Source organism: Hypomesus nipponensis, chromosome 8 (assembly GCF_054491055.1).
Source record: "Hypomesus nipponensis isolate SF chromosome 8, ASM5449105v1, whole genome shotgun sequence".
NCBI classification, from domain to species: domain Eukaryota; kingdom Metazoa; phylum Chordata; class Actinopteri; order Osmeriformes; family Osmeridae; genus Hypomesus; species Hypomesus nipponensis.
The window spans coordinates 17003696-17030668 of NC_140368.1; the positions used below are offsets into that span (position 1 = coordinate 17003696).

The window sequence follows — 26973 nt, forward strand, 5'->3', positions numbered from 1 at the left end:
TAAACATTAGTAATTATATTATCTACTATCCATCTCCGTAAGCTAAAAATACAGTAACCTAAATTGTATTCAGGATGCTGGCTCGCCGGTGTTGGCGCTAGCTCGGAAGGCAGGATGCAGCGTGGGCAGTCTCCCCTTCTGTCACCGTCTGCGTCAGACGCCGGGAGGGAGTTTTCCACTGACGAATAAGGCTGAGCTACTGAGCATTCTGCCACAGACAAGGGAAACGCTTTCGGTTGTACGGTGCTCGTGGGCTGCAAGAGCCTAACAAAAGCGAGCGGGTCTGTAAGAGCATAGTCAACAGAACATTTGAATCGTTTGAATTATAGTTGATCTGCTGATACCACTAATGGTGATCGGATACGTAAATTCTTGGTGAGTAGCCTAGTGTGTTGTCGGTGATTGGGAACCTGTTACAAATGTTTGTTCTTAAACCTCGGGATGGAGAAGAGAAGCCAAATAGTTTGAATGTTCTTGTCTTTATGTTACTACGTTTTTTTTTTTTTGGCTATGTTAAACAGGGGCTGCAATGGTTTGTTATCTTTGGCTACGTTGTCTTGGTGTGTCGTGTGAAATATGTAGCGTATGCCTATTCTATCGTTGTCTTTTATTTGAATAACTGTTAATTCCAATTATTTGATGATCATTTTAACTTGCCTTTTTTATAGCTTAGTTCAATTCATTTGTTACGAGTAGCCTAGCCAATATAGGCCACACTGTTTGTGGTTTGTGTTGCGTTGACTGAGGTCAGATTTGTTCAACCAATTTATTTATTTAAGAATAATGGTGTAGTCTATCAAGTCCATTTGTCGGGTTATAGATTTATGATACTAACTACTTACTAACCGAGAGTGAGGTCATGCCGGGAAATATCAAACTGAGGCTGGAACGTATCGACCGCGATAGCGAGGTTGACACGGCAAACCCGAGGTTTGATATTTCCCGGCATGACCGAACGGTCGAAGTTAGTAAGTAGTTTATTATATGGAATTTTTAGCTTCTTTTCATTTTGTAAACGAAAATAAATGGTAGGCTACCTCTAGGCTAATTGTAGCTAGCTCTCAAGTCTTCTCACGCTGTGTTTCATGTGTTGCCTAGCAACTCATTACTTTTGATAGAAAGCGGACAACATGGTTCTGCTAAAATGGCTTTGATTTCAACACAAAATAACGACACAAGTGATTAAAAGAGTCTAGTCTTCATCCTCACTTTTGATGACAAATCTTTTCAGCGTCATCTGGATATAGTCATCCAATTTGGGGGGAGTTGACTTGTATTCGGGGGGAGCGTTTTCATTTGGGGGATGTACTCATATTAGGGGGTGAGATTTGCACTTCAGGGCCACCGTACCTATGATAGATTTTATGATTCGAAGGAATCTGAATGATTGCTTACCTCTAGGGTGATTTCAGGTCATGTGGGACACATTTTGGTAGAGGCTCCAGTAAACTTACAAAATAATTGTTAACTCACCCCAGTGGTGTTTCTGTAAATCGTTCGAGGGAACATTTTCATGTTGGCATGAAATGGGAATACACAATATATTAGAAGCTACACACTTTCAAACATACCATGAGCCCCTCTCTCACTCAGGCAGCATTTTCAGGTAATGTGGGACAGCTTGTTTGGTAAAGTGGGTCAGTCATCGTCTGTCAGCCTATTCTGCTAAAATAATAATAATCTGTTTATATAAAACAATGCTAGGTGCAATGGTGTGGCAAGATTCATTTAGTTGTGAGGTTTGACTTATACAATAGGCTTATACTATAGTGTAACTGATGTAAACCTTAGGGATCTGCAGTCTATGTGCTAGCTAGTAGTCCCGCTGCGTTAGCATTTTATTGGACTAGCGTAGGCGGTCACGCTTACAAGTCTGAAAGCACTGGTTCGATGACAGTGTAAGTTGTTTAGTTGGTAACTTAAGTGCAGTATGATGCATTGGTATTAAACATTTGAGAACTGTCGAATTAAATTATTTTTTTAGCATAATAACAGCATTACTAGATGTCCCACTTTACCTGAAAAATGCTGTCCCATATTACATGACATGATCAGGTAATGTGGGACAGTCACATAAAAGTTTTTTTTTCTTCTAAAAAAGCATTATTTTACACATTTGTGTGTTTCAATCAGTGGTTAAATCCCTTCAATATCCTGCAATAGTACTCACTGTAACTTCATTTAAATTTGTTTGCCAGCCTTATCATTGAGAAATATAATGTCATATGCCGCTGAACTTTGGATGCATTTTATTCTGTATAGACCTCTTGTCAAGCCAGATCACTCATACTCTGATGTCAGACAAATAAAAACCACTGCATAGTGACTAGAAGTGTTGTATTTACGAGTCAAGATCAGCTCTGGTGATTGGATGTCGGTTTTGCACATATTAAATCATCAAAATGCATAACTGTCTCACTTTACCTGATGTCCCACATTACCTGAACTCACCCTATATTTTAGGCTACCAATCTATGTTTTAAACAATGAAACTGATCACAACTAGATTGTGGCCTACCTATTCAAAATTTTGGCAACAACACCCGTCCTTTTTGTGGTTTGAGTGATGTAAAGATTTTCAGAGAACAACGATTCCATTAGGGCACGAGAATGTATGAAACATGTGTTTCTCCTGGAATTTCTTCGGCAAGTTCAGGAGCCAATCGTCTCACGCGCGACTTCAAACATATCATTTTAGAAATCTTGCTCCCAAAGTTCCACATTCACATTGCGCCACTTTCAGTTGGGCCAAATGTATCCAATGTCCATTGCAGACATTTTGCATGTATTATTCACCTTCGACCTCTTCTTATTGTTGTTGATACTTCCTTATTTGGCATGTGGTTATTCAATCGGTTTGTGAATTAACTTTATCAAGCCAAATACACCATGGATACAATTATCATCCATTTCTTGTTTCTTAAATCTGTACTTTATTGAAACAGTCCTCCAATTAGATTAGCTAGAATTTAGATGTTTTTATTTCCATCGCTTTGATCCACTTTGTCTGTCGAGCCAAAAATGCATGTTTTTTTTTAATGCTGTCATAAATTCAGGGCATTTTAGTAGGGTTAGGTAATCTGGATTTCTTGCCTAGGCTTCGAATGTGAGAGACTGTTGATTAGCTGAAGGATCACTTCCTGTGCATTGCGGCACACATTTCCAAACCTCAGAAACGGTTTGACTGTTTCTGTCTGAGGTACACACATATAACACACACAACACATAGTTATCAGGTTCAAAGGTTCTCAGTCCTCAGTTTGGAGACAGCAGTTTTCAGACAGACTGTCTGTTCCCTTGTTAATTTCGGATTACATTGGACAGTCCAGCTTTTGTATCCAGAGGCAGGGGGTGGGATACACATTGGTCCGTGGGATGGGGTGGGGGTCCTGTCTTTCCGTTTTGATTTAGCAGATGGCCTCTATCTCCTTTGTCCTCTCCCAGCATTCCCTTGAGTCCTCCAGATGAGAGAGGACCTCTAACATTTTCCACCAACGCACACACACACACACACACAACTCTTTCCAGGGTGGATAATATTTGGCGGGCAGACTGCCTATCCAGACGTGCAACCGCATGGATGAGTACAATCCCAAATTTCTAATGATCACATTTAGAGCACACTCACTCAGCCAGTCACTCTGAGTTGGAGCTGGCTTGGTGCAGATCAGAGTAGGTTCTTTATCAGGACAGCTAGGGAGGGAGAGCACAGAGGGGGCAAAGTCAACTGTGACATGCCCTGCTGTCTGAGTGGCTTCAGCGTGCAGACTAGGGCAGTTTGGTCAGGTCGAGTGGAAGATCAGAGTTGTATGTGTACACTCGGTGTATGAGTCAGTTTTGAACTTGTCAAAATCAGAACTGGAATCTGATCCACCTAGAAACCTTACCCATATGCTCTTTAGGAACACTAACCCTAAAGGTGAGTTAGAGAGTGAGATGCACAACTGGTGTTTCTTTGTTTCAATCCCTGATGGTAGCATCACTGTAGGTATTACCACGTAGCCATTGTGAAAGGCAGATTTTTGTATTGGTTAATTTTGTTGTTATTTGCGGGGTAAATAATTTCACTGCCAAATAAGGTTTGGTATCGTTTCAATTTATCGAATCCGATTCTGGTTTTCGAAACCGTTTCTTTTCGAATCTAGGTTTCGATTCCAATAATTTCTTAGGGATGGAAAATAAGAATGTTCTGTTCTAGCTCTGATTCTGATGTGCACATAGTCAAAGGAGAATACAAAGGATAACTTTCTGTAGGCTATGTATTCAACAACATTTGTAGGCCTATTATTTTATCCTCTACTATATACTATATAGGCTAACTACAAAAACCATCCAAAGTTGATGTCAAATTATGAGATGGAAATAAATACGAGGGAGGGATAGTCTAACCTACAATTTCTATTTCTGGAAAAATTGTTTAAGTTATACTTGCGGGGAGTAACGTGGGACTAGTGATGGAGATGGTTGCCTAGAACTTGCCTTCCGTTTGAACTTCTCCTATTTTCATGCACATTTGATAATTAAAGCCTACATTTTAAGCTACAACAACGTGTAAATTGTAGTATTACAAGTGATTGCGCCTTCTCCCTCCCCTCATGGCAAATACGTCGAAGAGTAGAACAGGTAAGCAAGGAATAAGCTATGCTAGCATGGCTAGTGGCGCCATAGACCTAGTAAAGAGTAGACGCCGCATTGGCTGCTGGGCGCGAGAAATGCAGCCGCCATTTTGGAAAGGTCAAGTTCCTCGTTGCTTAGCATCAGAATAAACAAGATGTCAGCACTGTGCAGCATATTCCTGCTCAAATCGGCGGACAATCGCAAACAGGGCTCGGGGGATTACTTTTCACAAGTAAGATTTAACATTACCATACTATTGGTTGTATTTTGTGAAAATAATAAACATGTCCTGTATCATAGCTACATGTATGCCCTTTGCAGCAAAGCAAACTGCGTGAAAATCAGTTCGGTATGATTAACTAAATGCGCTGACAGCTCATTGCTCCAGCCTAACAGATTACACTGAGTGGAGCGAGTGACCTTTCCAAGATGGCGGCCCCATGGCTCATCAGCGCCAGTACGCTGTAGCGGTCGATGCGGTGTCTACTCTTTATTATGTCTGAGTGGCACTACATCCAAGACAGGGTCCGATGCAGCCCGTGTTCCCAGTCTTGCAATGGATGCGGACTTCGGGCTACTTTGGAGAAAACAAGGCATGAGATGGCTCAGGTTAGTGTATACTTGAAGAGCTACAAGAGGATGCCTCCCAAGTTAAGAGAGTACAGGCTAGAACCAGAACTAGCATAGCACTGGCCATATATGAAAAACTGGATGAGGCAGACGGTCGAATTATGGACTTGGAAACTGAAAATACCAGGCTAGCCACTGAATTACAGAAAGGAGCAAAGCACTGTGAGGAGCTGGAGAGAACCATCCAAAATGCAGAAAATAAGGATAGACAATTACATTTGCGGCTGGTTGGATTGAAAGAACATGAGGGGCAACATTTGAGGGAGCTAACTCGTCAGCTCATTGATGTTGTGCTGGAAGTGAAACTAGCTGACAATGAGCTACAGCAGGTGTATTCATAGATGCCATCTACATCACTTCAAAACAGACCGCCGCCATATGCACTACCAATCTCGCCTAGTATGGCCACCCACACTGCTGTTTTCAATGAGAAAGAGAGACAGAGATATGTCGTATTTGTTACCCCCAGTTTTCTTTGGTTCCTTATTATCTGCCCCAGGCTTGTCCCAATTGGCTTTCCATGACAGAGCTATTAACATTTATCTTGTGCATAACCCCTCCCCGTACAGTGGGGATAGCTTGAAGGCTTTCAAGAGTACAGATGTTTATCAATATGCTGTGGCTGGATGGTTGAATGATGTGAAAGTGTGGCACATGGCCACCAAGGACTTATATTTAAACATGGGGAAAGCTATTTATTATTAAAAAAAAATCAAATGTATGATTTTGGTGGTAGTTTACTCTGACTAGGTAGTGAGTTGTTAGCTAAGTGGCTAACAGCTAGCTAGCACTCATCTTAGTGCCACTTAGCTCACGGCTAGCAGTCATTAATCTTGACAATGTTCTTTAATGTCAGATGCAGGGCTTGACATTAACTTTTTGAGGCACTTACGTTCTATGCACAATAGTCACTTGTCCAAAACCTTTAAATAGCCTGACCTAGTGAAACAGGTGTAACCCGGCTAGGGTTATTGGGGTTCCTCCGTCAGGAGGACCCTATTGTAATTTTTGGTATTATTAGGGTTCCTCCGGTAGGAGGAAATCTATTGTTTTTGTTAGTATTCTCATTATTATTCTTATTATATTTCTCCGCTAAATGGCCCAATAGCTCAAAGTCCTCGACCCGATTTTTTCCAATTTGGCCCAATGATACAACAGGTCACTCATTACTCCCAGACGGTTAGTGGCCCATGTGCGCCCACAGGTGGCGCTATAAATTACGCCCAAAGTCTACGTGATTTCCCCAGCGCCCCATTACTCCAAAATGCCTGAAAATGGGTATACATGCCTTATTTCTCATGGGGAACAAAAAAGCCTCATGGACCCATATTGTCAGACTTATGAATTTTCTTTTACTTTCCAAATATGGTACAACCTTCTATACCCTTCTACTCATAAACCATAGACCCAATCGACTTGAAATTTGTTCCAGATGTGTAGAATACATGTTTTTATAAAGGGTCAAATTGAATAAGAAATGCAATACAAAATGGCTGAAAGGGGTGTATTTATCTAAATGTCCACATTGCCTTAATATCTTTGTGTCAATAAATCTAATATAATTTTGACTCATGGTTTTTCAAACCTAATAGGGTTCAAGATGACATCAAGTACCATAAACAATTTCACCTTGGTATGTCTATATATGATTGAATTCAATTGAACTGCTCCACAGCGTGCCCTCCAAATTCTCACAGACTCATCCTGCCCCTTGACACTAGGGTAACCACCTGTCTCGCTTTGCGTTGTGTTGCACAGCATTTTCACCCCTTGTTCCGCAAGTTGCATATTGAAAATTATGTGCGATACAGCGCAAAGAGGGACAGGTGGTCACACTACTTGACACTCGCGAGCTTGGCGAGACGCACACACATTCTCTCTGGAAATGGTGTGCTGACCAAGCCCCCACCCTTGGTCTTTAGCTCCTGTTTAATTTTGCTTCCAATCACAGCTCGCCGTTATGAATATAAATTATTTTTTGGCGGCCATTGTTGTTTTCAACTGGAATCACCTGAAAGCTGTGTTGGAGGCAGCCACATTCGGTAAGTCCTATTTTTACACATTTTAAGCTAGAATCAATGATTGGGTTTGTGAAAGTACACTACTAATGAATTATGGTGAAGGTTTGAGCACTTTGAGACCTTTTAGATCGTGAGTTTGCAGTGACGGAAAACCAAACTCAAAAAGTAGCTAGCTTTTTCACTCTGTGTAATCACTGAATCATGTAGCATCTCGGCGAATTCATCAAAACGGTAGAGGAGGGCAGCTATTAGGAGGACAAGCAATTCCCCACAGACCTGTCGGCTCAGAATTTTGATTTGGGTCGAGAAAGTCTTTGTACTAAGCCTATGCGCCAGGGAGACAGCATAGGCTTAGGCGGCAGCCATGTTTTGGTCGCGTCATGTTCATAAGTTCACCATTTTACAGTTTGGTCGACACCAAAAATGTGTTTGTTACCAAACCTCGAGGAGGGAAGCCTTTAGGAGATGTAGGAATTGTGCTTGTAGCCAGATGCTCCGATTTTATTTTTGTGATTTGTGGAAAACTTGTGGAGTGAGACTGTGTCCCGAGGGTACATTGTTTTGACTTAGCCTCAATGACAGACTCGGCTCGCTCACTCACTGGCAGTGTGTAAACGATATCGTAATTCACTAAATTCTAGTCCTAAAACGTCAGGGAGGGCTGCTTTTTGTAGACAAGAGTCTACTGAAGATAGCCAGTATATAGGATCTTTCAAAACAAGCCTATTTCATTTGTAATTTTCCTGATAAAGCGACCTACGTTAGCCAGGCTAGTTTCACTCGGTCAGCCTATTTAAAGGTCTCTGACAGTCAGAATCACTGTTTACAGGCAAAGGTCGAGCTGGTCTTTGATCAGATGTGTACATTGACCAGTTTAGAGCTAAATACTCTTGCCAGAGCCTGGAATCGAGCCAAATGTTTTGAGTGACTTTGCATGGCCGGGTTTCCATCAGTTCAACACATTTGGATTCAAGCTCAAGTAATGCCACTGCATTTCACAGTCAAAACTGTAGTTTATGTCAAGTGTAGATGTAAAAAGCTTCATTTTTCACAACTGACATGGATTCTTTCTTCACTTCTACAGGTCTGGAGGGTCATGCAGAGGCCTGCTCAACAGAGTTCAACAGAGGATGCTGAGAGAAAAACTGATCCCTTGCTGGATTACCCCCCTCTGGCTGGACAGAATCAGGACAGCTTCTCTTCAGCCCTGACCCCAGGACAGCTTCATCCAGCTGGCCTGCCCTGACTGCCTGCAGGCCCTGCCTGCCGACAGGCCCTGCCTGCCTGCAGGCCCTGCTTGGCCCTCCAGAGACAGACAGTCACCCCACAGACACAGTAGCTCTGCAGACTGCTTTTTGAGGATATTGTTGAAAAAGGACAAACCAGCATTTTTTACTTTGATGAAAGTCTAAATTTTTAATCCTTTCCATGACCCAGCATGCCAAGCTGCTGACTTTTAGTGTCTTAAGTAATGAAACCAGTTCAAGTTATAGACTTTTGACCTGAATCCAATGATTAGTCATCTGAATAAAAAACACTCAAGAGAAGTACTGCTTCTTGGATGATTTGTGATCCACATCAGTACATCTCACACATTTGCCTTTGTTTCCATGGGATTCATGGAATTGCTAGTTTCTGCTCCACCATTGTGTAATAAAAAATATAATTTAGGACAGCAATTACATTTTTGTGTTATCCTTTCACATTACACACATTTAGTCAATGTTCTTAAACTCAACTGATTGTTGTCATTTTACCATACTGTTCATATTGAACAGACATCAGTGTTTGGGAAGATTACTGTATATTTCCACTTGATTTGTATTTCTGTCGTAAAATTGGTCTTTAATTTCAATTGGAAGTGTTATTAAAAGGTCTTAAAAAGTCTTAAATTTAACTTGTTTACACCTGTAGAGACCTTGTGAAGCCCTGACCCCCCACTCCAGAGACAGTTGGTGACAGAGAGGTGCAGACATTAAGTTAAACATAGTTATGCCTTAAGTGTAGGGTAAAAAATAGAGACTAAATGTGGATGTAAATGGATGTTGACACTCAGTTTTCTGAGTTGGTGCATGTCAGTTTAGGCAAAGGTTGTCTTTTAAACCTTTAGGTAAAAAAATAATCTGATTTGATTGGAACTCTTTTATACATTTATAGTTGGATTTGACATTTAACAGCCATTTAATTCATTAAGCAAGTTGTTTAACTCAAACAACCATAACACGGTACATATGGTATACAAAGCTGCAGTCAGATTTGGAGAAATTGTTAGCTTGGATGCTATCTTGCCATATACATGGGGTCTTGATGATGATGCGCACGCAGCTTCAAGGCAGAAAGACGCGTTCGGTTTCAGGAGACTCCGAGACCATTGCGCGTCACTAGCATCTCGTCATATCACGCAGTCGGAGCACAGTGAGATCATCAGCGTCAGCGCTCTTGGGTACCCAGCATGCAGTGTGGCATGTCAAAAAACGCCAAAACTTGTGGAAAATAGTTTGGTTACAACAGCTATAGAAGGGTTTTCAGTTGTTGCGTTCGTTCAGATAGATGTTTTTTAATATTGTTGTTTGTTAGTTAAAATAATCTTGTTGGTCACTCTGAGAGTGCATGTTGAGTGGTTTAATGGGAAGTGAGAGTCGGCTATTGTACATCAATGTCCGCAAGGAGTTGCTCATGGGCTGTGCCATAAACCTTTTGCCAATTAGGCTATTCTTGATCGTAAGTAGACTGTGGTTCTGGAAAGCGGTCTTCAAGCCATCTTTGAGAAATTCTGGTAACAGTGTTGAGAGCAATGTGTTTTGACTGTGAGAGGCAATTTTTGGTCGTCATCTAAACCTCATGCGTCCACTACAGCATTTCTGCTTTGGCGTGACTTGCGCTGGGAGGGAGGTAAACGGCATGATTGGGAGAGTGTGCGGGCAGGTGTATTTTTATATAGGGTGAAATGGAATGAGAAAAATAATACAAAATGTCTGAAAGGGGTGTATTTATGTTAATGTTCACATTGCCTCAATATCTTTGTCAATAAATCAAACATCATTTTGACTGATGGTTTTCAAACCTTATTGGGTTCAAAATGACATCACTCTGAAGTACCATCAACAATTTCACGTTGGCATGTCAAAATATGATTGAATTTGAGTAGTTTAAACTTTGGTTGAATCTAACAACTCTTAACACAGAAGAAACAGCTTATTTTTTTATACAGTAACTGAACATGACAATATTAGACACTGAAATAGCTCAATGGACTGGGACAGTGACCTGCAAAGTATAAAGTTGCAGGTTTGAATCCAGCCGCAGTCTTTTAGCCTGTCTTAAATTTGAATATCTGTTTAGTTAAACAGGATGACATCATTATGAAAAACCATGCGCAATTTTATGCAATTCCACTTTGAAATGTGAACCGCTTCTTAACCTTTGTCCCAAAGCTAATACTCTGCCCTTTCTACTCATACTTTCACAACAGTTCGTGTGAAGCATAGTGGATAGAGAGGCTGCCTTGTAACCTTATGCTCATGAGTTCAAATCCCCATTCAGCTATTGTAGTTGGCCCTACATGAAGTAGTTTTGCTCTCTTGTTGTCCAACTCTTGACCTTCTACAATGTACATTTTTATGATATTTTGCCATTTTGCGGAGGAACCCGCATCGCTGCTTGCAGCTATATTTAGGTTCCTCCGGTAGGAGGGAACCTAGTGTTATTGTTGGTATTATTATTATTATTTTTCTTCTCCTTGCGCCCCAATATCTCAAAAAGTCCCTGGTCATACATTTTCTAATTTGGCACATTGATACTACATCCAAGTGGGTCCCCCCACACCAAATATGGGCCACATCGGACCATAGGGGGCGCAACAGGCCACGCCCAAAAGTCCGATTTTCTAAGTGATGGCATTTCCACCCCATTGCTCCAATTCTTCTTCTTGGTGTGCATGCCTCATTTTTCATGAGGAACAAAAAAGCCTCAAGAACCCATAAGGTCCGCCATGCTGGATTTTCCTGTACTGTGATAATTTGGGAAAACCTTCAAAATTCCTCTTCTCTTGAACCAAAGGTGAAATTGACTTGAAATTTGGTACAGATATGTATCATTGACGTATTTAAAAACGTTACTTAAGGCAATTGAATCAAGTACAAAATGGCTGAAATGGGTGTATTTATGTAAATGTCCACATTGCCTCAATATGTTTGTGTCACTAAATCAAATGTATTTTTGAAGGATGGTTCAAACCTAATAAGCTTTAAGGTGACATGCCTCTGAAGTACCATGCAAAGTTTCACCTTGATATGTCAAAATATGACTGAATTACAGCTGTTTGAACTTGGACCAAATCTGACAATGCTCGCCATTGGAGAAACAGCTTTTTTAAATTATCCAGTTATTGAACTTTGTGTATTCCATGCCTGGGAATGGCTCAATTGGCTGATATGTTGTGCTGGTAATCAAGGTTCAATACCAGTCAGAGGCATAGTTTGTAATTTGTTATTCTGACCAAACGGTTTCTAGTCTCCCGATAAATCCTCCGGTTGAAAAACATAGCAATGCGTGTTTTTTTGAACCCATCACAACACATCTGTTTAACAAGACTGTGTAAACCACTGCAACACAAGCCAGGTTCACCACAGTAGCTAGCTACACATGGTAGTGTTAGATTCACAACTGAGTTAGCTCTAATGAAGTGTATTGATTATTGAGGTGGACCCCTTGCCTGTTGCGCAAATTATTTCAGTGACCTAAGCTAGGACACACGGCCACTGATGCTAGGCATGATTTGAAATAATCTTCCATGACTTATGTTGAGTTATGGCACCCCAAACAACCTAATCTAAGCACTATGAGTAATATATGCTTTAAAGCAGCAACCAGGTCTAGCCTGACGTTGTCATACTCATAATTCTAGTTATTATTATTCTTGTAATTTATCTCGAACACATAGGTAAAAAGTTTTGAAATTTGGCATATTGATACAACATGCCACAACTACGGCCCAAACACAGACTGGCCCACATCAGACCATAGGGGGCGCCACAGGCCACGCCCAAATGTCCACTTTTCAGAGTGATGGCATTTCCACCCCATTGCTCCATTTCTTCTGAAACTTGATGTGCATGCCTCATTTTTCATGAGGAACAAAAAAGCCTCAAGGACCCATAAGGTCCGCCATGATGGATTTTCCTGTACCGTGATAATTTGGGAAAACATTCAAAATTCCTCTCCTCTTGAACCAAAGGTCTAATTGACTTGAAATTTGGAACATATTTGTATCATTGACGTATTTAAAAATGTTACTTAAGGCAATTGAATCAAGTACAAAATGGCTGAAAGGGGTGTATTTATGTAAATGTCCACATTTACTCAATATGTTTTTGTCACTAAATCAAATGTCATTTTTGAATGATGGTTTTTAAAACCTAATAGGCTTTAAGGTGACATTACTCTGACGTACCGTACACAATTTCACCTTGGTATGTCAAAATATGATTGAATTAGAGCTGTTTCAACTTTCGCTTACCACAGGAGAAACGGCGTACTATTTTTATGCAGTAACTGAACATAAAAATATTCAACACTGAGATAAGCTCACTGGGCTGGCACGGCGATTTGCAAAGTATACGGTTGTAGGATCAAATCCAGCCACAGTCATTTAGCCCGTCTTAAATTTGAATATCTGTTTAGTTAAACAGGATGACATCGTTCTGAAGTACCATGCGCAATTTCACCTTGATATGTCAAAAGATCATTGAATTACAGCTGTTTAAACTTTGGCTGAATCGAGCAATCCATGCTGCAGGAGAAACGGCTTTCTTTTTTTATACAGAAACTGACCATGATTTCTCAGTTCTGCGGGTGGCTCAATAGGTTGAGATGTTGTCCTGCAAAGCGCAAGGTCACAAGTTCAATTCCAGGCACAGTCTTTTTGGCCTGTCATAATTTTGATTACTTGTTTTGTTAAACAGGCAGACATCATTCTGAAATACAATGTGCAATTTCATGCAATTTCACTTTGAAATGTCAACCGTTTCTTAACCTTTGTCTCAAACTGACCAAAAACTAATACTCATATCACGCAGTCGGTGCACAGCTAGATAATCAGCGTCAGCCCCTTGGGTACCCAGCATGCAGTGCGGCATGTCCAAAAACGCAAAGACTTGTGGAAAATAGTTCGGTTACAACAGCCTTGCGAGGGATTTCAGTTGTTGTGTTCGTTCAGGTAGATGTTTGTAATGTTATTGTTTGTTAGTTAATATAATCTTGTTGGTCACCCTGATTGTGCATGTTGTGTATTTAAATAGACCAGAGAGTCGGCTGTGGTACTTTCACAATTTATTCTCGCAAGTAGCTGAACATGAGCTCTGCCCAGCCCAGCTGACCACATGACTACTGTTAATTGTGCATTGCCTGAGATTCTGGAAAGAGATCAACTCAAGAAGATTTTCAATATCCTATAAAAGGCTAATACTCTGCCCTTTCTGTTCATAACATTTCAGCAGTTGATGTATAGCAGAGAGGATAGAGAGACTGACTTGTGACCTTATGCTCATGAGTTCTAATCCCCATTCAGCCTATTGTTGTTCCTACGCCCAAGCTCGTTAACTTCTGGGAGATAGCTAGGCTAACTGCTTTACTGCAAGGGAGCTGCAGAAACGCCACAAGCAAATAGGACAGGGTGATAACTATTTACAAATGTTACTTTGTGATATGAAAAACAATATAAGCTGATATAAGGAAGTAGTTATATCTACTTTCGGAAACAGTAGTCTACTATTTCACTGAAGCATTAGCATCATGACATTAGCCTCTGTTGTCCGGGCAACACGTACTACAGCGGTCTATGACGCATCTGTTTTCAATCGTTAAAATAAACATTCCTCACAATTGCATTTTCGTTGTAGGATTTATTATGACATTAGATTATAAGTAAACGATTTGTTGGTGAAATGATCATTACCTGTGGTTTCAAACCAGTGTAGCTCACTGCAACACTGTACTGTAGCCTAGTCTAGTACAGTAGCTAAAAAAAAAAAAAACATCTCCACAGCTGTTTACAGTACAGTAGCCTATGTAGGAAGTCAAACGGCACATGTTCGGCACTACCATTACTTAAATCAAAAGTCTTTCAATAGGTGAAACTATCTGACTAGTGACTACTAACCTGAACTTCATTGCCACAGCCTAAACTTCAATCTGTTCACAAAATTAATTCATTTCAGCCTAGAACGTACAACGGAAGTAACGTTAAATCGAATTCAACCAACGCAATTGCTACCAAGACAGTCTACTGTAGTAGTAGCCTACAATTTACCAGGGCAGCTTCTCCACACAGCAGGGCTATATCGCATTTTGCCTTTTTACTGACAATGATCGCTACCACTGACATTTTTATGAATGAGTGATTTTCCCCAAAATAAATGTCAAGCTTATTAAAGTTTTTGGGGGCATATTTTCAGTTAGCAGATGGTACTATTTGAATCACGATTCCTTCTGAGATAGCTGCTGGTAACGTTGTTGTTAAAATAAGCTTCAAAGGGGGTTCTTTATTATTAAATGAATGCATTATGAGTAGGCTAAATGCCTGAAAATATTACGAGAAGGGAAAAACTTACAATGACGTTTAAGTCATAGAGATTAGGTCAATTTTTACACTGGTCTGCCAAATGTGTTCGTTATTTTTTCAACTATGAGGTTACTGATCACCATTCCCTCTTGCAGGGGAAATGAGTAGACAACTATTTCATTCTACTTCACTCTTAGTATTTTGAGTTGTAAATGAGCAGAAAAAAATATGCTTTTAAATCTATGTAATCTTTATAAATAATAAGTAGGCTATGCATTTTAATATAAAATATACAGAAATGTAATTTAATTACGGATCCCTGCAACCAACGCAGGTAGGCAAGCACACCCTACAATTTCCCCAGAAATTGTAACCGCTCTAGTTAAATTTTATAACACCAATGTAACCATCCAGTTGAGGGGTAAGGAAACGTTTATGCATTTATTTTACATGGAAAACCACCCCAGGGTGAAATTGCATTCATTTATGTGAAGTGAATAAAGAGATGGTTATTTGGACTAAGTACAGGGTGCGTATATGGTAATCATTAGCCTTAAGATAAAACACCCTAAATCTATGACTAGATACACTGGTAAATACGACATATAGGTAATAGGACACAGGAGGGGATTTTTAGGTCATTTGCCGAGAGGCACACATAGGAACTCGGGTGCCGGGCCATTGGATATACCAGGGTAGAGGGCGCTACACAGGCAACTAAAACTAGCCTGTCTAACGGAGGTCGCTTTCTCAGGCAAATGACGAATGAAACGGACTAGGTTAAAGAAATACAATATTCTGTCTATCTTCGGTAGGCTTGAATCTACCAAAAGCAGTCCTCCCTGATATTTGTGGTGTAGAATGGAGTTAAATTGTTGTGAACACTGCCAGTGAGCGCCCGAGTCTGACTCTGAGGCTAACGTCAAAACAGTGTAACCGGGGGACATGGCATGACAAGGCATGGGTGCGGCCTACTATGCGGGCGACAAATTCTCACTCAAATTTCAAGACTTTCGTGACCCATATCAAAATTCTAATGCGACAGATCAATGGGGAATCGTGTTCTCTCTTAAAGGCTATCCTCCTCAACCTTTTTGAAGTAGAATTCACCGAGATGAACTTTACCGAAACACAGAGGAAAAAAGCTAGTAACTAAAAAATGTGTTAAATAGACGTAATAAGTGGCACTGCACACAATAAAATGCCATGTTACTTAACATTATGTTTGAGGTATAACTTGTCCAAGCAGCCCTCAAGTCCCAAGAATCCAATGCCACAGCTTACTCACAAGAACAGCAATAGAAAATCTAATCATTTATAGAAATAGTTTATAATTGACCTATTGATCAGATTACAGGTCATTGTCTGTATATATTTGACTTGGACCTAGACACACTACTAACATACCTCCCGCCTTTTGTGTCCCCACAGATCGTTCCCCAATGCTAGCGGCCATGAGTGGGCTCATTTTCAAGAGGAAGTACGAGGAGGTGGAGGAGGACCCATGCTACTCCTCGCCATCCTCACTCTCCTCTTCGGCCTACTCCGGCTGGGACTCGGAGAACGAGAGCTGCTACTCTGACACACTGGACTCCCCCCCCAGCAACCCCAGCTCCCCAGCCACACATTTCCACAGTGAGTGTTGGAACACGCATAGGCCTGTCTGACTAGGGGGCATGCACCCAGCACAGATGTGGAGAGAGACAACGTGATAAAGGGAGAGGTAGAGAGGAAGGCATGTAGGAACATGGGAGGGAAATCATCACAGATTTTTTTTTTTACAGACAGATTTGTTGCATAAGACAGTGTGGGTGCTGAGAGAAGAGCAGTGTTTGGCTGTCAGATTAAGCAGTCTCCACAGATGTCACAAGCATGAATGTCAAACTGCTGCAGGCTGTATAGATTTCTTGCAATGACACACATACACACAGTGGCGTAATGACGGGCCCAGGTGCAAGTTATTATGACGCCCCCCCCCCACCCTCTAGTGAATGCAAACTTTTTTTTTCACATTGGAATAGATGGGGAAACACTTTGTTACATTTGGCTCCCCTCCCCCTCCTAGGAATAGCCTCCCTAGCACCCTGCTAGGCTATTGGCTAGCTTAACATAATAATTTACTATCCACCTAGTAGTGACCACTATTTACCCAACTTGTATCCTAGTTATCCTGCCGTAGGTTACCTATCTGAGGGCAGCGATACTGATCCCATCTGAACTGCTGCACTGCTGCTAGCAGGGGGGACGTCCGTGTCGGGGTCGTCCGTTGCGGACTTCGTGGGCTGGCGACTAGTTGATGGTCTCGTTAAAAAATAATCTAATTTCGGCAGCTTTGCCGCCTTCTCATCTTGTTCTTTTTTCTCTTGCCTTTTCCTGCTTCCACTCTTATGCTTAAAAGGCATTGCTACACATTCAGTTGTGCTGTGCTCAATGAACTGCGTTGTCGGGAACTTTGAATTGGTGTAACTATAGCGTATTGTATCGTCACATGATCAAACAAAGACTTGACATTGGACAACAACATACATATTACCCAGCAATCATAATTGCTGATCACAAAAATACCAAAGAAATTAAGATCTCATTAATTTCATTTTAATAGTTTTTTGATAGTTTACGTAGTACATGTAGGATAAGCATATGATTTAGGTATAAATTGCTACTTTTCCACAAAAAAATAATAACAACCCAGACTGTGATAAGTTCGCCTTTTTAGGTGTATAAATAGCATTTGACACTCCTGTTACATTTACATTTTTCTTTTAGTCTTTTAGCAGTCGCTCTTATCCAGAGCGACTTACAGTAAGTACAGGGACATTCCCCCCGAGGCAAGTAGGGTGACGTGCCTTGCCCAAGGACACAGCGTCATTGGAGCAGCGAGGAATTGATCCGGCCACCCTCTGATTACTAGCCCAACTCCCTCACCGCTCAGCCATCATGACTCTACTGTTAGATTATTAACAGCGTGTATTTAAACATACGAATATCCAGGGAGTACAGCACTGTACTGAGGGAGGGCCCGTCCTGCGACGGTACTTGGAGGGGGGGCCCGTCGAGTGACACGTGTATGTCTTTGGGCCCGGCTACGGGCCCCGACACCCCATGGGCCCAGGTGCAGCCGCACCTACTGCACCCCCTATAGTTACGCCCCTGCATACACATACTCCATGGTATAAATATCAAGCTGTGTGTGTGTGTGTGTGTGTGTGTATCCAGTAACTCCCAAAGCTTTTTGTTTTTATGGTGGATAATTTGGTGTGTGTAACTACAATTTCTCAAAATGATATTGATCATACAACTGCAGCCACTCGCATGCTGTACAGTGGCTGAAGTGTTTGCAGGTCCAGTTTCCTACCACATACATTGTGGGAAGTGCATTAAGCAGCTGTGCTTCAGCATTATTTCTGTGCATACAAGATAAGCTTATAAATAATGAAATACAAATAATACATGTTGAATATACCTGTCACAGAGGAAGTGGAATTTATTATAAAATTCTGGATAATCCGTCAGTCTCGTCCTTTCCCCACGTATAGCTCCACTTTGATTCACATGTGGTTTTCTTTGAGGGGGGTGGGGGAATTCTGTCCACTTGTTGGCTAGCTCTCACTGAAAGCATTGATTTGCTAAAGTTCGTGATCCTAATGTAGTTTACAAAAAATTAGTTGTTGTTTGGGATATTAAATAAAAGGTTTAGGAGTAGGGAGATTTATTAAGCACTTTATTGAAGGTACAATAGGTAATGGCACAAAGACTTGTGTGCAAGGATGTGTCTCTAAAGTTTGTTCAGCAGACCTTATACAGAAGTTAAGAGAATTCATGTTCCACCTAGTAGTATTAAAGGAGAAAGAAACTACTGAGTAGTTGAGGAAGCTTTAATAATTGCGGAGGGGAAATAAGGCGGGTTTATATTCCCCAAAATGGATGTGAGTGTTTTCCTATATTTGTTCTTAGTTGTCGGTATCCTAACACTGGTTCTCCCTGTCCATCAGCCACATCCATCTTGAAGAATGCAAAGCGGGTGCGGCGGGAGCGCGGGACCAACGTGACCTTTGACCAGGTGACTGTGTTCTTCTTCCAGCACTGCCAGGGCTTCGTCAGCGTGCCCAGCCGAGGGGGCTGCTCACTGGGCATGGTGCAGCGTCACAGCGCCCTGCGCACCTACACACTGGCAGAGTTTGCTGCAGAGCAGATTGTACTACGCCGCAAGAAGCTCCTGGACCGCCTGAGGCAGGAGAAGCTGGAGGCGCTGAAGCTGAAGGTGAGCTTGGTTGTGCAGAACTCTGGCCAGTTACACTGTCTGATTGTTTGAATGGAGAAGAATAGATCTCAAAGCCTTGTCAATAATGGTGGAATCAACTCCCCACCTCCATCAGAGACACCTTCAAGAAAAGGCTCAAGACGCACTTGTTCAGGGAGTACAACAGTACTTAGGAATGGTTTGCTTGTCCCAATGTTAGTTTCCTCAAGGATCACAATGACTCTTGCTTAGAGACTTGTTGCTCTTGTTGGTTAGTGGGAACTGATTTAAATTGTTGTTCTCGCTGTGAAATATTTTTTACTGTTGCTTGCTTTTCTACAGGTACACTTGCACTTATAGCGATTCATGTTGTTTAATTGTAATTTGTTGGCACTTATTTTGGTTGTTCACAATATGTGCTTCATGTTTTGGCTACCTGCAATGTTTTTGGGGTTATCTTGGTGTTATAATCAGTGACCTATGCACTTTGTAAAGCTCTCTCTTGGGAGTCGCTTTGGATAAAAGCGCCTGCTAAATGAATAACTGTAATAATCCCTCATCCCTTTACAGCTGACCAAGAATGGCACGCAGGAGAGTGAGGAGGCAGAGCACCTGACTGTAGACGACATCCCAGAGGAGGAGCTTGACCTGGGCACAGCCGGCGCCTGCCTGGACAATGGCTCCTTCCTGCACCCGTACTCGTCCAAGCGGCGCCATATGCTCCTAAAATCTGCTGGCATCAAGAAGATTGACAAGGAAGAGAAGAGGCAGTTGCACGAGCTGCGTGTGTCACGTGAAGACTGCGGCTGCAACTGTCAGGGCTTTTGCGAGCCCGAGACCTGCGGTTGCAGCCTGGCTGGTATCAAATGTCAGGTGAGAAACGCCGCTCATTCACCTTTTTTGAGTCAGCTTAAATTCTATGAATCAAATGGTTGTGGGGAAAGAGTTTAAACCTATATTGACTCAATAAAACATGCTATGATTAAACATGCCTTTCGGTTGCAGTGTTCCAAACTTAAAGCAGCTTCAGTAGTTGAAAGTGACTTTGGATTTTAAAGCAAAACAGCTGACACTTTTGCTTTCCTCCCTTCTCTCTCTCTCTCTTTCTCAGATGGACCACTCGTCTTTCCCTTGTGGCTGCACTAAGGATGGCTGCGGAAACACGGAAGGCCGCATAGAGTTTAACTCCAGCCGCGTGCAGACTCATTACATCCACACCATCATGAAACTCGAGCTGGAGAAACGTCTGGAGGAGCACTCTGGACCAGAGGAAGAGGAGGTGGAAGGGAAGCTTGAGGTCAATAGCTGCTCTAACCACGGTTACAGCAACAGCTGCGAGCTCCTGGGGTTCCCACCTCAAGCGGATCATTCTTGCCTAACAGTTTCTCTCCCCACCGGAACCTCTTTCCACTTCAGCACAGAGCTGGCAGCAGGTGGGGAGAACAGCTGCAGCAGTGACATGACGGACTCGTCCTCGGGCTCCTCTGCCCACGAGGACTCTGAGGCAGGGGAGCGTAGCCCAGAAGAGGAATACTTCCCCTTGGGCGTGAATGAGAGCAGCCTAAGCTGCATTCTGAGGTTCAGCAACGCTTACAATAAAGACTGTACCGTCAACTGCAGGGGTGTGACAAACTGCCTCAACAACAACTGCCATGAGAAGCAGCAAGCTCTGCAGCAGTCAACCACATCCTTGTTCGGAGGCTTCAGCTTGGCAGAGTTCCCCGATAAGAATGAAAACTTTGATGCTGCTCTGTTAGACTCTATAGATGATCACATGGGTAGTCGGGCAGCAACAATATTGGAACTGTTGGACGAGAACGCCAACCAGGGCAATGGTGTCTTCAACAGTGGCAGTGTTCCACGCACACCCTCACCATCCTTTGACCAGTCAGTCAGCTATGGCATGGACCTGAGCTTGTCCTCCGAGTCAGACCTGGAGTTTTTTGATGGCTTCCCCTGTCTGGGACCGAGCTCGCTCTACAACTCCCTTAAAGAATACGAACACATGGACAATTTCTTTCACTTCCAGATGCCTAGTTACCCCAGCCTCCTTCAGGCCAGTGACCCAGGGACCTGCCTTTTGGAGTCTCTGGTTGGCCTGTCAGAGTCTGTCCCAGAACCCCCTGCTACTTTTACAGACAATCAGTTGTTAGAGGAAGCCTTCAAGCTTTCTGTTATGGAATCTGTGAAAGGGTAACACGACATAATATTCATAGTACTTGAAAATATGAAATGAAAAGGGGGGGTGAGGGCTGTCAGTGCACAAACTTGTCACTTGATGTTCACGGTTCAAAGCTGGGATCTCCCTCTAGCTTATCATTTTCACGATTCCATACTTGCCTTCCAAATGTGAGCAAAACAGTGTTGGGATTAATGAGATGCGAAATTACATTTCAGTTAAGAGTCCGTGTAGGAAATGCAAGATCAATTTGGTCGTTTTGAAATTATTTTAAGAGCGATACTGTCTGTCAAATCCTTTTTCATCCAAACTTAAAATTCCATTCAAAAGGTGTTGTGTATAAGCCTTGTTGGTGTCATGAGAGGGAATCTTTGTCGAATGTGCACCTCAGGGACTTTTTGTAGCTTTTAAAGGCTGTATTGTGACTGATGTGTTTAGGAGTGGGCCTACCTTGAAACTGACACAGTCATAATGTTGACCCCTACATGGGTGTATGGCTCTGTCACAGTTGACTTGAGTAGATGGGGGTCAACTCTGCTATTGATTCTAAAGGGCAGTCATCATCCTCAAAATGCCCCCAAGGCATGAGACAAGGTACAAATATTGTCCCAACGGCTCTTAAATTGGCACTGTATGTTATATAATATGAATGAATTTAGTGTGTTCAGGCAAAGAGAAGCCAAGATTTGTTTTTCTGCTTGAATGCAGAATTCATGCCTGCTTCAACCCTGCCCCCAGAGAACCAACCTTTCATTCTTCGGGATGGATTCAACAATTGAGAGGATAAGGTTATTATTCATGAGATTGGTAAACCACAAAATGATTACAGTTGAAAGTGATGTTCAAAACAGAAGCTGAAATATATTGTTTATTTTTATTTATTTAATTCATAATTCATAATGTTATTGTATTTATTTCATATGATTACCTATATAATTCATATTGAAGGAGCACCATGGTTTGAAATGTTTTACCCGGAAGTGCTATCTCCTTATCAATCCCCCCCCCCCCCATAAAAAAAAAATATATATATATATATATGTTATTAATTTAAATGTAATGTATTGGTGAATTATTTTGTTTTATTTCACTAGTTCTTCTAATATGAGGAATTTTATTTGAAGGCATTTACCGGTTACCGTTTGCCCGTTGGTCATTAAGCTAACATTTACTCATTGTGCCTGGCTACCGTGTTTGCCAGTGTGAGCAAGCAGTGCTTAAATTTCAGACGTGGGACTGAAAACTGCGGAATCTACTTAATTTCTGAATCATAAGAATTATGGGTCTATTGTTGTTGCTGTCTTAGAACTATAGAAAATAACACTAATTTTGTAACTAATTCCATGAATGAAATCTAATCTGTATCTCTGACAAATTATTTTATTAAGAAAATTGTTCCATAATGCACACTTCTCAATTGTGGAAACCTGTGTAAAATATAAATCATAGAGAAATGTATACTTATGAAGACTATTGCTGTCCAGGTTTTTGAAGTATTTTTCATAGGCTCATCAGTTACAGATTTCTTATAAGAATGCCATTAAAACTAAATTGGAAAATTGGTGATTGTACCCATCTTGGTGTGGATGTGGTCAAGGTTGTTATATTGATAATAATCAATGTAAAGATTTGTGTAGACATAAACTGCATATATTATGCAATTTCTATCACAATATGCAAAATGCCTCAAAATTGTATGTCTGTATGTGTTGCCTCAATGAACATATTTTCCATATGGAGATTGGACAGATGAGGGACACTGAAACCAATGTACATATCACATCGTTTAGATGGTTGTTTCTGCAGCCTGTCTTCAACTTGTAGGAGTCATGCATGCAGGTCTCATTTGAATATTAATTCATTGTATACTTATAAAAGTACATAGTGCACATTGGAAATGTATTACCCGCTTTTGCCTTCATTTGCCATCTGATAAATGTATGTTATAAAACCAACATGAGGGTGAAGAGTAAATCAGCAAATTATTCTTGGGTATATGCATGAATTCTAGCACAGGAATGGCGACCATGAGTATTAATTAATGTGTTGTATTAAGACTTTTTTAGAGAAGTCTTACTTTTGCCTTTTATGTTGAACATATTTCTGCTTGAATTGTACTTCAGACCAAACCAAGCTGCTTTATGTTTTACGTAGTCACTCTTTTCCTGACCATTCAAAGACTCTTCATTTCATTGTTTTGACAAATATTCTCCAAATAAAATGAGAGCTTTTTCTTAAATGATTGATCATTTGAAGAAGTTGTTTGGAATAATATACATGTCCTCCTCTCATGCCTGAGTTTTTTTTAAATAAAAGGATCTCTACCAACTAACTCCCTTAGTACAATTTGATCAAGCCTGCATGCTAAGGGTCTTTTTGGAACAGGGATAACAGCATGGCCTCACATTACACATATCAAGTACATTTAGTCATTTAGCAGACAATCTTACCCAGAGCGACTTACAGTAAGTACAGGGACATTCCCCCCGAGGCAAGTAGGGTGAATTGCCTTGCCCAAGGACACATTGTCATTTTGCTTGGCCGGGAATTGATCTGGCAACCTTCAGATTACTAATCAGATTCCTTAACCGCTCAGCCATCTGACTCCCCAAGTACTATATAAAGCTGTCACACTTCCTCACTCTGTTTCTGTATCTAACTACGATACAGTAAAAAACATCAGTCCTTGACACTTAACTGCTCTGGAACTGAGGGGGGAGTAAAATTGAATAAATGCATAGTTGCTCGCTTTGTTTCTTTAAATCCACCTCTGGTCTCCATGGCAAAGACGGTGGGAGAGAAAAATCTCAACACTCACTAGATGATGTCACCCTATTCACCTTATTCCGGAAGTCAAGATGGGCGCGGCCATCTGCGTAATCTCATTTCCAGTTGAGTTACTTTCTGGTTTATAATGGTACCAATTTAAGTCTTAATAGAGATGGACAGTGTCAACTGTGCAGTTCGTTGCTGCCATAACAGCTGGAGAAAACATAATCTGTTTTATCATTGTTTTGAGCATGGAAAGAAGAGGTCCGAGTGTTGAGGGCCGACATACTTTGCACCGACCTCCAACCAAAGTTGAGGATCTGCGTCCCTGGCTGAAGGCGCTGAATAAAAAAACCCACCAAGTTTCCTTTTGTCTGCTCGTATCACTTGCAACATAAAGTGTGTAATAAGAGATAAACTAGCTATAATTTAGTATGTTTTAGTGTTCTCAATTCATGATGTTAGTAGATACAAGATTATAACCAAATGTATGGGCATGGCTGTGAGCAAAACAACTGCTGCAGTGCAATCTAAATGTAATGTAAAGCTTTAGAACCAACGCAGCAATCAAATTATTTAATAGATGCGTCTTTCTAATTGCCATTAGATACGAGGGAAGATTACTAGTTCACACCTTATATCATGTAAGTTTTAAAGGTCACATGATATGCTGATTTTGGATGCTTTTATATAGGCCTTAGTGGTCCCCTAATACTGTATCTGAAGTCTATTTCCTGAAATTCAGCCTTGGTGCATAATTACAGCCACTACGAGCAGTCCCACAATGAGCTTTCCTCAAGAGCTGTTTCTGTGTCTGTTGCTTTAAATGCTAATGAGGAGGAGAGAGGCGGCACCATGTGCTAATGTTTACAATGGATGTATTCATGGATACCATGTGACGTCGCTGTGTTTAAGAGCCGCCATCTTTGTGTCTGAAAGTGTAGCTAAGCCCCGGTCACACCATAAACATAGAACAGAAAGTACAGAAAGTAACCCACAGAAAGTAAAAAATGCCTGCCATATGTTGTGCTGTTGGATTCAACAACAGTCGCCAAAATAACCCAGAGATACAATTTCAGTGTATCCAAAAAGATTTTGATCGGCGTAATAAATGGTTGGCTGCAATTAGAAGAGACAACTGGCAGCCAACATGTAACTCAATATTGTGCTGTGAACACTGTATCAGGAAAGTTGAAAAAATAAAATAAAAACCTTTGTATCTGATAAATTGGCACTAGCTACATTTGCCCTTTTTACCTAATCATTTTTTAACAGGAAAATGTTTACACTGAGTTGAGCTGAGTTGTTTATGGTGAGTTGTTTATGGTGAGCTATAACATTGTTAAACGAACGTTAGCTAGTCGCTAACATTATTCAAATTGTGTAGTAAGCTAGCTAACAAAGCTGATGCCTCACCTACCTGTACTTAGTACAATGTGTGGATGAGAGAATATCTGAGAGAAAAAAATGAAAGGGAAATGACCTTCCTTAGGTTGGCCAATATCTTAATAGTATGCACATATTTAATATTCTACCATTCTTTCCTATCTGCTAAGGGAATGCTTTAGCTACACCTCGCTAACCCACATTGGCACTCTTAACCAACACTAAAATAACACGGTTGATAATTGCGTTTGAATAACTTACATGTCCTGTGATGACATGCATGTGTTTTGTATCCAGATGCCATATCTTGGTGTGGTTCACCCATCCTGCAACTGCATATTGATTTACTTTTGAAAGCCTTCAGGCTATCTCCGGTTTATTGGGGATGGATTCTGTACAAGATACATATGTCGGGAAAGGACAGTTGGGGCAGACATTTCGCAGACTTTAAGGGACAAAATAAAGTTGACGGTAATAAATATGGATCGCAGCCAATAATAAAAGTTTTTTTCTAAATATCGTTGTCTTTCTGCTTCATTTATGTGCTATGTTCGTGACTCTGTTCGTTGGCTAACTATGAAAGCTAACTAACTAACCACTAGAATTAGACAATAAAAAGTCTAAATTTGAAGAACCAATAGAAAACAATACTATTATTATATTTCTATTATTATTATATTAAAACTACATATTGATATATATGACTAACTAGTACTATTGGATACAAATACAATGGGTTGAGTCAGACACAAAGATGGCGGCAGGCTTCACCTGTAAGATGCCTGAAATGTTCCCAATTCTCATCTGATCACCCTGGTTTGCAGAGGTGCACACTCATAGTCATTTCATTGAGGGTAAAGTATCGCGCAGCCATAACAACAGCAGAATGGTTATTCAAATAACAAATACATGTACAACTTGCGTTACAGCATGTGTATTCACATTCATACTTGATGCTATCTACCTTTACATTAGCGACAGTAACTCAGCTGTTAGCTGCAGAGCTAATGTTCCAGCCTCATTCTAAGGGTAGCAATCTTGGTAACCATATACAGTAAAGCAACAACATGATATAGTGTTAGTTAACTTACTTGTCCAAGGTTTGTAGCTGGACCAAGGAGAGTTAGTACTGATCCAGAATTTTATTTCAGCAAGGCCAGCTTTGTATTTGCTCAAGTTGAGAAAACAGTCATGGCTGAAATGTTTGGCACAGATATACAAAACTTTGGGAAGTTGTGTCGGCGCATTTCCAGAGAAAATTAAATTAAACCCTGGGTCTTCAGAGGCTCGGATGAAGGAACTCCAAAAATACTTTTGTTTTCCTTTGTACATCCAAACTGAGCAAATGTAATGCTTTGTTCGTTTGCAAGCCATGATGTCTCTTGAGGATAAAAACGCTTGCACGGTCATAGCTCAGTTTCTCATGGGCGGGCCAGATTATCTGGGCAGGCAAAGCATAGAGAGGGGAGGTAACCTTCCTCCTTGTGACGTCACAAGGAGGAGATTTTCAAACCGAGCGTTTGAGCTTTCATTTTCTCAAAGGTGGAGAAGAATACCCAGGGCTTGGTTT

General features: G+C 41.1%; 1 protein-coding gene across 1 annotated transcript; it reads left to right on the top strand.

Moving 5' to 3' along the window:
• Window positions 1-166: 166 nt before the first annotated feature.
• On the top strand, window positions 167-23487 carry csrnp1b (cysteine-serine-rich nuclear protein 1b). Its single transcript, XM_084703549.1, has 5 exons — window positions 167-375; window positions 16261-16464; window positions 18822-19090; window positions 19640-19942; window positions 20181-23487. Exons 2-5 carry the CDS (start codon window positions 16272-16274, stop codon window positions 21264-21266), a joined length of 1851 nt encoding a protein of 616 aa, XP_084559675.1. The 5' UTR covers window positions 167-375; window positions 16261-16271; the 3' UTR covers window positions 21267-23487.
• The last annotated feature ends 3486 nt before the right edge of the window (window positions 23488-26973 follow it).

Coding starts and splice junctions, on each gene's coding strand:
- csrnp1b (XM_084703549.1), top strand. CDS start 16,272: ATGCTAGCGGCCATGAGTGGGCTCATTTTCAAGAGGAAGTACGAGGAG. Junction 16,465..18,821: donor CCCAGCCACACATTTCCACA/GTGAGTGTTGGA, acceptor CCTGTCCATCAG/CCACATCCATCTTGAAGAAT. Junction 19,091..19,639: donor TGGAGGCGCTGAAGCTGAAG/GTGAGCTTGGTT, acceptor ATCCCTTTACAG/CTGACCAAGAATGGCACGCA.